General features: G+C 37.3%; 1 protein-coding gene across 7 annotated transcripts in view; it reads right to left on the bottom strand.

The window, feature by feature from the left end:
- SGCZ (sarcoglycan zeta) overlaps positions 1-15,079 on the bottom strand; it is a 1,087,941-nt gene that overhangs the window by 55,486 nt on the left and 1,017,376 nt on the right. For 6 of the 7 annotated variants that reach the window (XM_082715514.1, XM_082715515.1, XM_082715517.1 and 3 more), the window contains one exon: positions 10,087-10,209. The exons of the other annotated variant lie outside the window; for it this stretch is intronic. In XM_082715514.1, the coding sequence (XP_082571640.1) occupies positions 10,087-10,209 (123 nt within the window). The remainder of the gene's footprint in view (positions 1-10,086; positions 10,210-15,079) is intronic. 7 annotated transcript variants of the gene reach the window in all.

Below are 15,079 nucleotides of genomic sequence, written 5' to 3'. Positions count from 1 at the left end.
CAAATTTCTCATCTTCATTATAAGTATTGATGTTCAATGTGCCTTTAGGAACCTCTTCAAACTGGCTCCTGTGTTTTTGACATGTTTCCATCCTCAACTGAGTATTTCTTTACTTCCTCGTATAAAAAAGGCACTTTCTCATTTTAGTTTTTTCTTGCTCTAGCTTCAGTATCATGAATTTTTTCCTCAAAAAGTCCTTAATTCTTTTTATTGGAGAATGATATTCTGAAATAAAATCTGAGAACTAGTTGTGTTCAGTGCTCCTGGAATCACTAATCCACAGCCATCCCTACACATAGGGTTAGGAAATGCATAGCTATATATTTAGCAAGCACATTTTAAAAAAGATTTTATTTATTTATTTGACAGAGATCACAAGTAGACAGAGAGAGGCAGGCGGGGTGGAGGGGGGGAAGCAGGCTCCCTGCTGAGCTGAGAGCCCAATGTGGGGCTCAATCCCAGGACCCTGGGATCATGACCTGAGCTGAAGGCAGAGGCTTTAACCCACTGAGCCACCCAGGCGCCCCTGCAGCAAGCACATATTGACACATGTTTGAATCTATAGTTATTTCTCTATCTACTCTTAGGAACTGAAAAGCATGAGTTCACACCAGTACTTCCAGTCCAACAACACAGAATTAATTCTAGCTTTTCTCCTTTCCATATCTCTGCTACCCTTCTCAATGAGTGAGAAACTTATCTCCTCTAAATAAAAGGGTATCAACATATTTAATGATTTGTCCAATCTCCCACCTGTATCCCATCTTAAAACCTGATGGGCCGCTATACCTCCCCGATGCCCTCCTCGTGTGTGCTCTTGACCCTGCCATGCTTCCTTCCCAAGCTACACAGACGCCATTCTTGGATTACCTCAAATGTCACTGACCTATTTTTTCACCCTCCAGATGCTGGCTCCTGCTGTACTGGTCTGTCTTTGCCCTTGGCTGCCCACCTTCTAGGAAGAAAGGAAGGAAGGAAGTTAGGAAAGAAAAAAGGAAGTTAGGAAGGTAGGAAGGAAGGAGGGTGGGAAGAGGCAGAAAAGAAGTATCTGTTCCTCTGCTATCAGCCTCTTGGGTTACTTTTTTACAACTATAACTTTAGGCCTTTAACCAATTAAAAAAATAGTTAAGACTCGTTTCTACCCCTAATTCATGTAACACAATTGTTTATTTTTAACTTGGTTTCACCCAGATTTTGTCCCCATTCAGCTCTGCAATATTGTCTCAGTCTCCAGATTCACCTCACCCCTTAATGATCTGGACTTGATATTTGGGATTTCCTTGGTGCTTCCAGTTGGAATTTCTCCACTGGTTTTGACTTCACTCTTTTACACAGCTCTATACATTCTGAGTTGCCTAAACAGAAAAATTTCCCACTATAATAACTCTGTGGAACTCAATCCTGGACTTCAAGCATTCTCAGCTGCAGACAGATGGAAAACTGAATGAGTTGACTGATCCAACTAGAGTGTGTATGTTGGAAAGAAATAAGAAAAATGTCATATTAAAATTTTTAAGAATCTTGATAATGGAAGTGAGGTTTCAGTTTAATACAGATGACAACAGGGAGTGAAGATATGGTCTTGATTTACTGAATGACATGATAGTAATGACTTTCAGAAAGTAGATATGTCAGAATTAAATGCATGGAAGTCTTCTGCGATAGGTAAAATAGATAAAGGTGATTGCTGCATTGAAACAGGGAAGATTTAAGAGCCATTTTGAAGGGTGATACTGTCTAATGGATAATATATTAAAATTATGCATTTTTTTTTCTTTCTTTCCCTTTGAAGTTACATATTATAACTCTAAATTATTACATCACTTCCTGTGGCAGAAATGGTTTTCTCAGTCAATCTATTCTTCCTTTATCAATAGAAATCTCCAACCAAAATTTTATTTATTTATTTATTTATTTATTTATTTTTATTAAAGATTTTATTTATTTATTTGCCAGAGAGAAATCACAAGTAGTTGGAGAGGCAGGCAGAGAGAGAGAGAGGAGGAAGCAGGCTCCCTGCCGAGCAGAGAGCCCCATGCAGAACTCGATCCCAGGACCCTGAGATCATGACCTGAGCTGAAGGCAGCGGCTTAACCCACTGAGCCACCCAGGTGCCCCAACCAAAATTTTAAAAGAACATAGCCCAGTTAGAGCTAACATTTCTTTGCTACCCTTGCAGTTACACATGAGCATGTGTCTAAATTTTGGCTGATATAATATATAAGTGATGAGTGCTATTTCCAAGTTGGGATATTGTAAGAAAAGTCTTTTCGTTCTGCTTCCTATTTTTCTCACTTCCCCCATGCTGGAATGCAGAGATGATGGTATGTGACAGCCTCAGATTTATGGACAAGGGCAATATCATGAACTAGAGGTGTACAGAGGTGTAGTTTCTAAGGAACATGTATCATTGGATGCCTCACAGAACCTGTCTATGTCTGCATGGTTAAATGAGAGAGATGAACATTTTGAGAATACAACTAGTATTATCCATCTTCTTCTACCCTTTTTTCTATATTCTCTCACAAAGTCTTCAAATATCTCCAAATATCCAGTGAAGTATACAGTTCCCCAGTTCTAATATTGAATAAGATTTTCACTTCACATATTTTCACCTCTCTTGTTTTTTTTTTTATCCATTGTCTGATGTCTTTTATTTTTTTAAGTATTTAAAAAATATTAAGCAAATTAGAACAGTAATTATGTTTAAAAATTATTACATGGTGGCATTTATTAAATACCAGATTTGTACCAGGATTGGGCCCAAGTGATTTTCATATATATCTTTTACCTTCACCAAAAATCCTAGGTGGTAGGTGATTCTTATAATGCTCCTTTGAAAAAGAAGAAAAAGAAAAGTGGTTTCAACATTTATAATTTGTATCTGTGTGTGGAGACTGTCATAACCCAATTCTTCTGCATTCAGACATCAAGACCAGTCATGGTTTGCAGCCTTTGCTTTTAAACTCTCTAGTTTCCTTTAATGTACAGCTACCTGCTTGTTTACAAATAATATTTTTGTGTGTATTTTGTATAGTATTATTATTATTTTTGCCAAATGCATTTTTCCAATTTGGGTGAGTACAGTATACTTCGGGTTGCATTCAGGCTACTTGTTTGTTGTAAACCTCTCCAGTCAGCTGGTAGAAAATCTCCTGTGTTCTATGTGGTCAGTCTCCTGTGACTGTAAAATGTGCTCCTTGGTAGTACTCCCAGCTGTAGATCTACCAGCTTGAAACCTTGTTCAAATCTAGGCAATAAAGCAATAAAATATCTGCAGTCTTATTTTCTCTAAGACATTCCCTCTGGATGTCATAATTGCTGTATATTGTACAAATATTTATACTTAGGCAGCTGTATAACACTGAAATGAAAATTCAGCATAGAAAGAAAAAAAAAGGCTTAAAGAGATTCAATCATTTGCATAGTATGGTGGGCAGAATAACGAGGCCCCCTACCAATGATGTTCTCATCCTAAACCCCACAGACTGTGAATATGTTACATGACAAAGGGGGTTTTACAGATGTAATTGGGGGTACTGATCAGTGACCTTAAAATAGGGAGATTATCCTGGATTATCCAGGTATCTGGATAATGTAATAGGCAATGTAATCATATGAGCTATTAAAAGCAGATAATCTTTCTCCAGCTGTAGGCAGAAAAGGAAATTAAAGAGATGCAACAGGAGGGAAAGTTAGAGGGATCTGAATCAAGAGAGGAACTCACCCAGTGTTCTTGGAAGCAGGACACATGGAAAGCATGAGAAGGAATATGGGTCACCTTTAGGAGTAAATATCAGCTCCTGATTGACAGCCAGTAAAGAAACAATGAAACTGCAAGCAATTCCAGTAGACCATTTTTTATAAGTAACATATTTTTAGAATGTCATCACAATATATAAGAAACCAGACTATTCATTTACAGAGTGGTGGGATAAATTAGATCTTTAAGACATTTTGTGGATTTAAGGCCCATAAGAAATTTAAACATCATGGCAAGGATATGGAAAAAGGGGAACCCTCCTATACTGTTGGTGGGAATGCAAGCTGGTGCAGTCACTCTGGAAAACAGTATGGAGATTCCTCAAGAAGTTGAAAATAGGGGTACCCTATAAGCCAGCAATAGTAGTACTAGGTGTTTACCCCAAAGATACAAATGTAGTGATCCAAAGGGGCACCTGTACCCCAATGTTTATAGCAGCAATGTCCACAATAGCCAAACTATGGAAAGAGCCCAGATGTCTACAGACAGATGAATGAATAAAGAAGATGTGGTACATAAATACACTGGAATATTGCACAGCCTTCAAAAAAAGAAAGAAGAAATCTTGCCATTTGCAATGATGTAGATGGAACTAGAGAGTATTATACTAAGTGGAATAAGTCAATCAGAGAAAGACAATTATCATATGATCTCACTGGTATGTGGAATTTAAGAAACAAAACAGAGGAGCACAGGGGTAGGAAGGGAAAAATAAAATAAGATGAAATCAGAGAGGGAGACAAATCATAAGAAACTCAATCATAGGAGGGTTGCTGGAGGGAGGGGGGATGGGGTAACTGGGTGATGGACATTAAGGAGGGCACATGATGCAAAGAGCACTGGGTGTTCTATGTGTCTGATGCATCACTGAATTCTCCCTCTGGAACTAATAATACACTGTAAGTTAATTAACTGAATTTAAGTAAAAATGAATAAAAAATAAAGTATTTAAAAAAAAAGAAATTTAAACATCAGTGGAAATTTTTAAAACCAACACACATAGATGTTGATGCAAGCCCCCACTCCAACCTTTACAAAGGAGTTGTCTTTTTTTACAACTTCCTTTAGGTTTCTATTACACAATTATATGTTCAATAAGTTTTGCTTTAGTTAAAGTAGGAAACATTTAAAGGAAAGCTCGGAAAAATACAGCAAGTCATGGAGAGGACTGTCAGTAAGGTGCTCAGGGCAAATACCTTATTGTTTGAGAATGGCATGGTTCATTTATACACTTCAAAACCTGCAATCCTTTGTTACCTGGAGATGTGTCAGGGGAGATAGAGTGGTACTAATCTTTAGCATCTCTAAAATCTGTATCGTCAGTAACTCTAAAAGGCAACTAGAAAACAGAGTGATTTACCCACGTCCACAGACTTGAAACGCCACACCTGAGACAATTAAGTGATTGCATATCACTTTTCTCAGCTCTGGGTTTAATCACATTTTTCCCGATGCTATTCAAACCAAGCGGCTCTGTCCTGTGGGCTGTGTGTTACCACGTTCTTGGCATTTGGACAGCTTGCAGGAACAATGGTCCTAGCTAATCGAAAGCTTGATTCCAAAGCTGACCTCCACACAGTGTGCCAATTTAACAGACAAGAACAAGGACGTAGAAGACTAACTAATAAAAACAAACCAGGAAATATTGATTTCAACCCAGAAGCATGGCATTTAATTTAAGAGGCAGCTCTTCAGAAAATCCCTTCTTCCGTTGTCAAACAAGCACTGGAACTTGTCTATTCTCCCATCTTTCAGTTAGAACAGGGACGAAGCAGTGATATAGCCTTGGCTTTCAAGCCAAACATTAGGGCACAGGGTGGGTGCAGGGTTGAGATTCACTTTTTTTTTTTTTTTCAGATTGCCAGCTTTAATTTCTACTGCCTGATAAAAAGGAGATATCCTTTCTCCTTATACCTTTAGCTGTTTTTCCTCTTTTCTCTCATAAACAAAACAGAGAGGTCTACGTCCAACCCATAGCATAAAATTTAACATCGAGGTAGCTTACATGGCTGAAGTTTTTCACTTTATAAAGTCAAAGGACTTAGACTCCCTCTTTGTTTTCTAAGTTAATATACTACTTGGAATACAAATGAAAGTGCAGATTGCAGTTGATTGATTCTGCCTGAAAGCACTAAATTTAAGAGTCTTCTAAGTGTAAAGGTTTATATCTTTTATTTGTTTACCTGGTCTTAAAAGATAATTGCAGTAAGTGATACCTTAGACCAATATTAGGTCTCAAAAGATAACAGCAATAAGGAGTATCTTTGGCGAATTTTAATGAAAAGAAACTTCTCAAGTATGCATATGTGAGCTAACGTGTAACACTCTAATACATTTAGCCATGTAGAGAGGGTGGGTTAAGGTCAAAGAAGTAGCTTCAAATTAAGATTTAAGCAAACAATTACTGAGCAACTCAAGTAATAACAAGAGTAAAAAATGACAAATTTTTGGCACGCGATTGCTTACCATGGTGATGGGGTAATGAGGCGTGTTGTGGGTGTCCAGGTAACCATTTGTGATTTTCCTTCTATCCTCCTGCACCTTAGGAGTATGTGAACGTATTGGGTAAATCCTTGCTACTTTTTAAGTAGAGTAAATGTAAATATCCTGAGCCATGCTACATCTATGAATAATTTTAGTCATAAGTGATTTTGCCTCAGGTGTATAGACACATTGTCTAAATAAATTCATCCATTTCTGTCACCTTGGAAGAGAAGTCCATGTACAAAATGCCACTGCTTGTAAATTATAAAAAGCCAGAAAGAAATCAATTGTAATTCCAATGGCTATTGCTTAAATAGAAAATTTGTGCCACAAATTTAAAATTCTAGAATCAACCTCACACAGATCTCTTGTCACATGTAACTTTGAAGTCTTGTCAGCACAGCTACCTAATTTATATGAAGCACCCTGGAGTCCATGTCTCTTTGTAGTGTTATTTGTCAAATGATTCAAGCGCTGCTTCAAAGTGGATGTGAGTTTCTAATCAATCCCTGGGCCTTTAAATGGTATGCAATGCGACGCACAATTTTTTCCTCTAAGTATGTGAAATTCTAAATCATATTTGCCCTTGCTGTCTTTATTTTTCTTTATTTTAGAAGTATTGCAGGAAGGAAAAAAAGCTACTGCACAGTAAATATTCGATATCCTGCTAAGAGAGAAAGGACCTAGCAGGAATTTGAGAGGGTGTGTGTATGCTTGTGTCTATGCATGTCTGTGGGTAAACAGGCTCTTCTGTGAGTAACAAAATACACTGGATCCTGGGGGAGTTTTAATCCAATTAAAATACTGCCAACTTAGCATTTCTTTGTTAATAACCTGGAGCCTCTTGTACATACACATCAGGTTAGAAATTGGGGTTGCTTGTTACAGACACTCTCATTCCCTCATCTCAAATGTTACACTTCAAACCCTCACAAAAATTTTTGGCTGGATTCTGCTGTCATTATTAAAATTATATTATATTATTATTTAGGATATTCTGAAATTATAATTTATAATTATTTGATTATAATATAATCAAAATTATATTATTATTTTGGATCTTCTGGAAGCATATGGTACTGACTCCTACTCTAAAACTGATTGATTTTCTGAGATAAAGGACAAAGACCAAAAGTAGTATGAAGAATAAATTCAAAGCTATGTGTATATGTTTGAGACAGAAAGAAATGGAAAAAGAGAACCAGAATGAAACATATGTACCTATCCACCTGCATATCCAGACATACATACATGCATATACATACACCATGCATATGTCCCGTGCACACATTCACACGTACACTGGGGGGCAGGGAGAGACTAAGTTAGCAGAGATGACTGCCTGAAGGCAGTTAACTGAAAAGAAGAACTCAGATTTTCAGGGAACACTTTAATAATTCCCATTAACAAACTAAGGATGGCAGCCAGGCTACCAAGAAAAAGAGGAAAATAAAGAGTAGTATCCATGTACCTCAAAGAAAAATTTAAAAACTAATAACTGAATCTAATGTTGTAAAGACAGCATTTCATTGCAACTGTTATGAGACAAGTCAACATTAGATCAGAGGAAGTTAAAATTCCATGAGTTCATAAAAACTGTCAACAGCTGTATAACTTCCTGTCACTTATGAAAGCAAAGTACTCAATGGGAATATCCAAATATGGATGAAATAATTTTTAGATAAGATATCTTAAAAGCTATTTTAGGATTAAAGCTGGTAATGAGTAGACACTACCAAGGTAAAAGATTGTTAAATATTGAAATCACGTCTGCTTAATCACCCTGAGTGTATTTCTACCTGGGTTCCCTGCCTTCCCACCAACCAGCAAATCAAATGTTAGCACCAAGGGCCCTAAAGTCAATGTCCATTTCTATTTGTCTGTGCTCCATGCCAACCAAAGCCCTCATGTGTTTTGTTTTGTCCCGTGCCCCCCAGACTCAGGGCTTAGAAAGGTCAATTTTTGCCCCCCTGTGGGGCTTCCTTTCCTGACCTTTCCAAGGAAACTGAGGAAACAAAAGGAGATGAGGCAGTTGGGCAGTCATGGGGGACACTCCAAACACCAACCCAACGGTGCAGGCTCCAGCTACTCTGCCGAATATCCCATAAGAGAAAGGACGCTGTGGGAGTCAGTAGGGACAGTGCTAGAGGGTTGTTACCTGAGCCAAAGAGGCCCAGTGAGGATCCCCATTGAACTATCTTTGTTGAGGGGCATCTGCCTCTTGATTTCCACTCAGGTCATGATCTCAGGGTCGTGAGATCAAGCCCTGCGTTGCGCTCTGTACTGGGTGTGGGACTTGATAAGATCCTCTCTCTGCCCTGTCCCCCATGCCTCCCACCCTCTTTCTCTCTCTCTCTGAAAAAAAAAAAAATTAGCTTTTTTGAATTTCAGTATCATTTGGCAGTACAACTTTCTTGAAATACACATAAGTCCTCAAGTCTGGAACATTAACAATATTAATATTATCTTTTTAAATAAATATAAAGAGCTGACTATTACAATGTCTTCATTATGTGCTATAAATATTCTAAACACACACATGTACACATAGGTGTGTACACATACACTGGTATAATTTGAATACTAAAGTTATCATCAACATCTCAGTCATTTAGATGAAGGAAAATTGGAGGCATAGGGTTTACTTAAATATTGAATGGTAGAGGGAGGATTCAACCCCAACAGCCTGAGACTAGAGACCAATTTCTACATTACCTGTTCTCAGATGGCCCACGGGGTTCAGTAGGACTTAAAAAGATAGGATAGATATCCCATGAGCTGCTCCTAAACTCAAATTTGGGAAACACTAGGTCAAGCTTATTTCACCTTTTTTTTTTTTTTTTAAATGTAGGCCTCTTTGGGTATTTTTTAAATGTTATTGAAATTACATGTATTATGATTGCAAATCAAGTAATTCGAAGAGACTGTGCTTAAAATAGTCTTCATAAATCTTTCCCCGCTCTCAGCCTTGCTTTTAACTTTGCTTTCTGCTTTTGTTTTTGCTTCTTAATTTCAGTTAGTGATTGACTTTTTAATAGCTCTAATATTAGAATAATGACTTTAACAACTTCTAAATAACATGTGGATGGCACCATTCCTTTTTAAATTTATTTATAATTTTATTTTTTAAAGACTTTATTTATTTATTTGAGAGAGAGAGAGAAAGAAAGAGAGTGTGAGCACTAGCACGGGGGAGGAGCAGAGGGAGAGGGAGAAGCTGACTCCCTACTGAGCAGGGAGCCCGATGTGGGGGCCACTTCTGGGACCCCAGGATGATACCTGAGCCAAAGGCAGATGCTTAACTGACTGAACCACCCTGCATACCAGGATAGCACTATATCTTGATATATACACTTTTGAGAATAATTATAAGCCAAAGAAGATGATTTTATTTACTTGTAAGTTTCCCCTTACTTCATTCTCTAGTTGATACTTACATTTTAGTTCTTTTGCATATATTCTACTTTTAAATGATACCTCTGAATTGTAATTGTCTATCACCTTGAGTTAGCATTTCTCACGGTCTGCACCCCACTTTTTCTTCCATTCTGCAGACCCACTTTCCTCCGCCTATCCTTCCCCCCGCTTAGGACACACAGTTTTACTTTTATATCATGAAGGCAGTGATTATATTGTTTCACAGTGTTTACATTGTCTTCTGCCACCACAACCAGTTGTCTTCTATTTGAAGACTCCTGGGAAATCCAATGGTATGAGATCATGTTATTACGTGAACTCAACTTTTGGCATGGGGATCATACATCTTATAACATAGTTCTTGTTCAGTTCCATATTCTTTCAAGAAGTAAACAAAGTTCCAAAACCTCAAACTACGGTACCTGTGACTTTCAGCTTTTCAGCCCCAATGGTAATCTCATCTTCATCTGCAGAAAACAGCACCCTGCCATCTTCACTCGCTCTCACTTCAAATCTTTTACACTGAGCTTCCACAGCATCAGCTCCTATGGTCAGAGGAAAGGTTTAAAAATGAAACTGGTAAGCAGGAAACCATCAACATATATATATATATATTTTTTTCTAATATATATATATATATATATTAGAAAAAGGGAGGAACACAGGTATTATTTAGTTATTTTATCTCTGCAGTATGTTTTACACCTGAGTTAATATTTTTAAATTGTTATCCTTTCCAGTAGGCTAAGTTGGTACAATATGCTGGGCTAGGACAGTTGGGCATACATCTGACCTCTAAATGCTTGACATTGTCCTAACAAGGTTTTTATGTTTAGCTAATTAAAAAAAAAAAAAAAAGCTTTCGCATATACACAAGGAGAAATGATATCTTCTTTGCTCTTGGTTATTGCCTGAAAATTTGGCTTTATACCTAGTACGTGCTAAATGCTCAATAAATACTTGTAGATAGTATGACTCCCATATTCTTTCTGTAAGCAGACAATAGTCCCCATGTTTGCTACATCACAAAGTACTTGGGAAGCATTATTCAGCTTGAACCTTCAGCTACTTCTACATTTCATATATGCTAACACTGTAATTTGTTCACTCCTGATTATCACTGAATGCGAATGCATTTTACAGTTGATCTTGCAAAAAAAATTGTTTTTAGTCCTCCCCAATGTATCTCCTCATCAATAACTTTCTTGATTTATTAAGATACAGCATTAAATAAATAGAGTTATACCATGTAATTGGATATCTGTTTCTGATTTTTTTGGACAATTTTGTATATTAATCCATCTACAAATCACAAAGGCAGTTCCATATTTGGAAAACATGATTAATTTGTGAGTTTGAAGGGCTTTGACAAGAAGATCAAACTGGCTAGAGGGTGAGGAATTGCTATTTCCATAAGAGCAATTTATTTCATTTGGCATAACACATTTGGCATATGCTATGTCTTCCCCTCCTACTGAGATCTGGAGAATGTCTCCTCTGCTATCTACATCAGAAACTCTTATCAGATACAGTCCAGCCCAGTCAGGGACCTAGACACATCCCACTTGTGCATTCCCCTTTTCATTTACTTTACATATGCTATGAGCTGAATGTTTGTATCTGCCAAAAACTCCTATGTTGAAATCCAAGCCCACGTGTGATGGTATTAGGAAATCTGGTCTTTGGGAGGTGATTAGGTCCTGAGGGTAGAGCCTCACGAATGGAATTAGTGACCTTGTAAGTCTGTCTTTTCTCTCTCTGCTATCTGCCAAGTCAGGACCCAGTGAGAAGACAGGTATGTACAGGTGGGGAAGCAGCCTCTCGCCAGACGTTGGCTATGTTAGTGCCTTGCTGTTGGAATTTCCAGTATATAAAGCTGTGAGAAATCAATTTCTGTTGTTTAACCTCACCCCTAACCTCCCCAGTCTATAGCATTTTGTTATAGCAGCCCAAACACACTGAGACAATGTACCATCATTATTTTTTAAATATATGACCCCTAGGAATTCAAAACATAAGATCATCCTTGTATCCCAAAATTTCCTCCAAATTTAAAATTGAGTCTGATTTCTAGGGGTACCTAGGGTAAGAAGTTAGATAGGTGAAGGAATACCAGAGGTAAGCTTCCTGTCCCTTTCTGTGGCTCTCAAACCCACCTCAGCCCTGCTCCCAGTTCTAGCCTATGGGCTTATGTATCTTACACCTCCACACCATCATAGCTTCTGCGGGGAACTTAACAAGAGGAGAGTATTAATTCCAAACTCTGATAATATGTGGGATAATTTCTCTGAAAACAAGATGTATATTTTCCTTATAAGAAACTACATGTTTTCAGGTTCACATAGAAAATTTTAAAACTATGACAATGTTAAGTCAGATAAAACTGATGTTAACCTTGCAGGCTGTCAAGATCAAAACAGTATGAATTGTACTTTAATGTCTGTTACATTTTTTTAAGCAAAGCACTTTTCTTATGAAATCTAATGACAATATTGAAGAAACCATGGAAGACCTACTGTTCTTGGTGACAGTTATTGCCTTTGATCTGGCAAATATGATTTCAGCAGACTGTATTCACTTGAGTGTGTCATCTGCTAATCATGATCTTACCTTCCTGTATTGTGCTTTTAATCTTTAAACCAGAGTAACCCAACTGGGTGAGGTTAAAAAAACTGTGCTTGGGGCTGGTGTGTTGATAAATGTGGCTTCTAAGTTTGGAGGCTTCTGCATCTCAATCTTCAAGGCACTCAGACATACACTAAATCTGAGCTCCCTAAAAGATATTCTAGATATTATTCATATAAAACCTTAACTTGTACAGCATGCGGCTATCTTCAAATATACTTACTCATTGGGTAAATTGATCCACAAAATATATCAGTGACTTTAATGACACTAAAGTGCATTAGATCACTATATGTATATAATATTTATAATACATACACACACATGCTATGTATGGTCACAAATTTATAAGATTTCTTGGCATAACATTTAATCTCATTATATCAAAGATACTTTATTAACATAAACATGCTATACTGTGTGTCACATAAACAAGCAGAAATATAAGCAGAGTACCTGGGTATGACAAAGTCAGTTAAAATCTTAATTCATTAAATTTAAATAAACAAAAGCTAATAAACAAGTAAAACATATGCACACCTGGAATAGGAAAAATGCATCTAGGCCATAAATAAATGCATGCAGAAACATTCAATTAAAAATAGATATATAAATTAATACGTAGACTACACTTTATTCAACGTATTAGTAAAATTTCAGAAGGCAAAACTATGAAGAATTTACAATATGTTGGCTGTAAATATTTTAAATCAGAAAATAATTTTGAATATGTTGTACTTCTGTACATTGCTTTTCTGCAAATAGCAAGCAGTAAATGCACATAATTAGACACATATTGCATTGTTGTGAATATTTATGTTTAAAGTTAATGCATTAGGCTATATGAAATTGAATTTATTATGCCATAACATATTTCATGTTGTCTTATTCTATTTTTCATGTTCCTAGTTTCACATATTCGCTAGGTGAGGTCAACTCAGGATTCAGTTGATCAGAGGGGCAGTAACGCTCAGTTCCATTTTTTCTCAACCAGCAATGCTTCCAGAGTTGCAGGAAAGCAATATGCCTGATGACTGCGTAAGGAGTTCTGATTCCTTTGCAAATAGATCGTGGGAGATAGGGCTATCTGGACTATTCTGTATTTTACTAGTCATCTCATATTTTTAAGATTAAAAAAAAAAAGATTTTATTTATTTGAGAGAGAGAGAAAGAGAGAGAGCACAAGCAGAGGGAGGTGTAGAAGGAGAGGGAGAAATTGGCTCCCCATGGACCAGGGACCCCGAAGACACGGGGCTCCATCCCAGGACCCTGAGATCATGACCTGAGCCAAAGGCAGACGCTTAACCGACTAAGCCACCCAGGCGCCCCTTCACAAGTCATCTTAAACACTAACTTGCTAAAATCTCAAGACTAAATGCTTCCTTAAGATCATCTGAGGAAGTTTATGTTAACAACTTCAAAATCAAACAAAGAGCAGTCAGGGATAAAATAAGTAAAGAGAATTGGCAGGAAAAAGAGAGAAAACGTAAGCCAAAACACAGTTTCCACAAAAGGGTTGAAGTATTCAATATATATCCAAATATTTTCTCTAGTTTGCTTAATGTTCTGTATATATTTCTTAAAAGCAAACAAACAAAGCAACAACAAAGCTAATTTCTTTTCTCCTCCGAGATGGCTCCATTGCCTTTTTGGAACGTGCACATTTCTGACAGTCATATTCAGTAGCCGAAGGCATATCTGCTGATAAACAGAGAGGCTCCAGGAATTTATCTGTCTTTGCATTTTCTACATTAAATCAGTCAAACACATGAATTGGAAAATTTTCTCCAATAAAAATCTCTACAGGGGCTCAAGCAATATATTTCCATGGGGCCTCTTGGTACTATTTAGTCCTAATTTAAAGAAAACAAGGCAAAGATCAAAATGGATATGTCTAATTATCTCTGGTGTGTTTTCCTCAAGCATATCATGATGGATCTTTCTTCCTATATAATTCTGATTTTACAGGTTGTCAATATTTTCAAGGTCTTGAAGAAGAGTATTATTAAAAGATTAGAAATTCCCACAAGAAAACCAAAAACAAGAGTCAATAGAGTCAACTAAATACAGAGTTCTGAAATTCCTGTTTTAGAATTACCATGGGCCCCCAACAAACAAAAACAAAGAAGCTGAAACAAAATAAAAGAAGCTACTTACATAAAATATAAATATAAATAAGCATTGTACTTTATTTTATACTACGTATGTCATGAAAAACTCTCATGCCGAATGTTTTCCCTGAGTGTATTTAGGGAGAGAAGAAGGAGCAGAATGAGGGAAAGGTTACAGGGGCCAGGCTGGGGGGCTTCTCTTGGAACAAGAGCTCCTGAGCCTTTGGCAATTGCAATCTACCCTGGATCGGGTCAGAGATTAGCAGCACACCCTGTCCCCACAACTTACCCCTCCAACCACAGGAACTGATTTGTGTTTTGGAAGCCATTTTTTCTCCAGCAGATAAGGTAGCTCTAGGAGCCCTGAGGTTACCTTCTCTACCTGGGCCTTCCTACCATCCTGTGTTTGGACCACTGCCTTGTACGCAGTAATTCCTCAATAAAAGTTTTTTATTATTTGTTTTTACAAAACAAATGGGTAAAGGGGAGGGGAAAGAAAAAAAAAAGAGGGAGGGAGGTAAGCCAAGAAACAGACTTTTAACTCCAGAGAACAAAGTGATGGTTTCCAGAGGGGATGGGGAATGGGTGAAACAGGTGATGGGGACGAAGGAGGGCACTTGTGATGAGCACCAGGTGTGGTATGAAGTGTTGAATCAGTACATTGTACACCCGAAACTAC

This window comes from Mustela nivalis (genome assembly GCF_964662115.1).
Source record: "Mustela nivalis genome assembly, chromosome: 20".
Lineage (NCBI taxonomy): Eukaryota > Metazoa > Chordata > Mammalia > Carnivora > Mustelidae > Mustela > Mustela nivalis.
The sequence above is the reverse complement of the archived record's forward strand: the minus strand, read 5'-3'. Positions and strand labels throughout refer to the sequence as shown.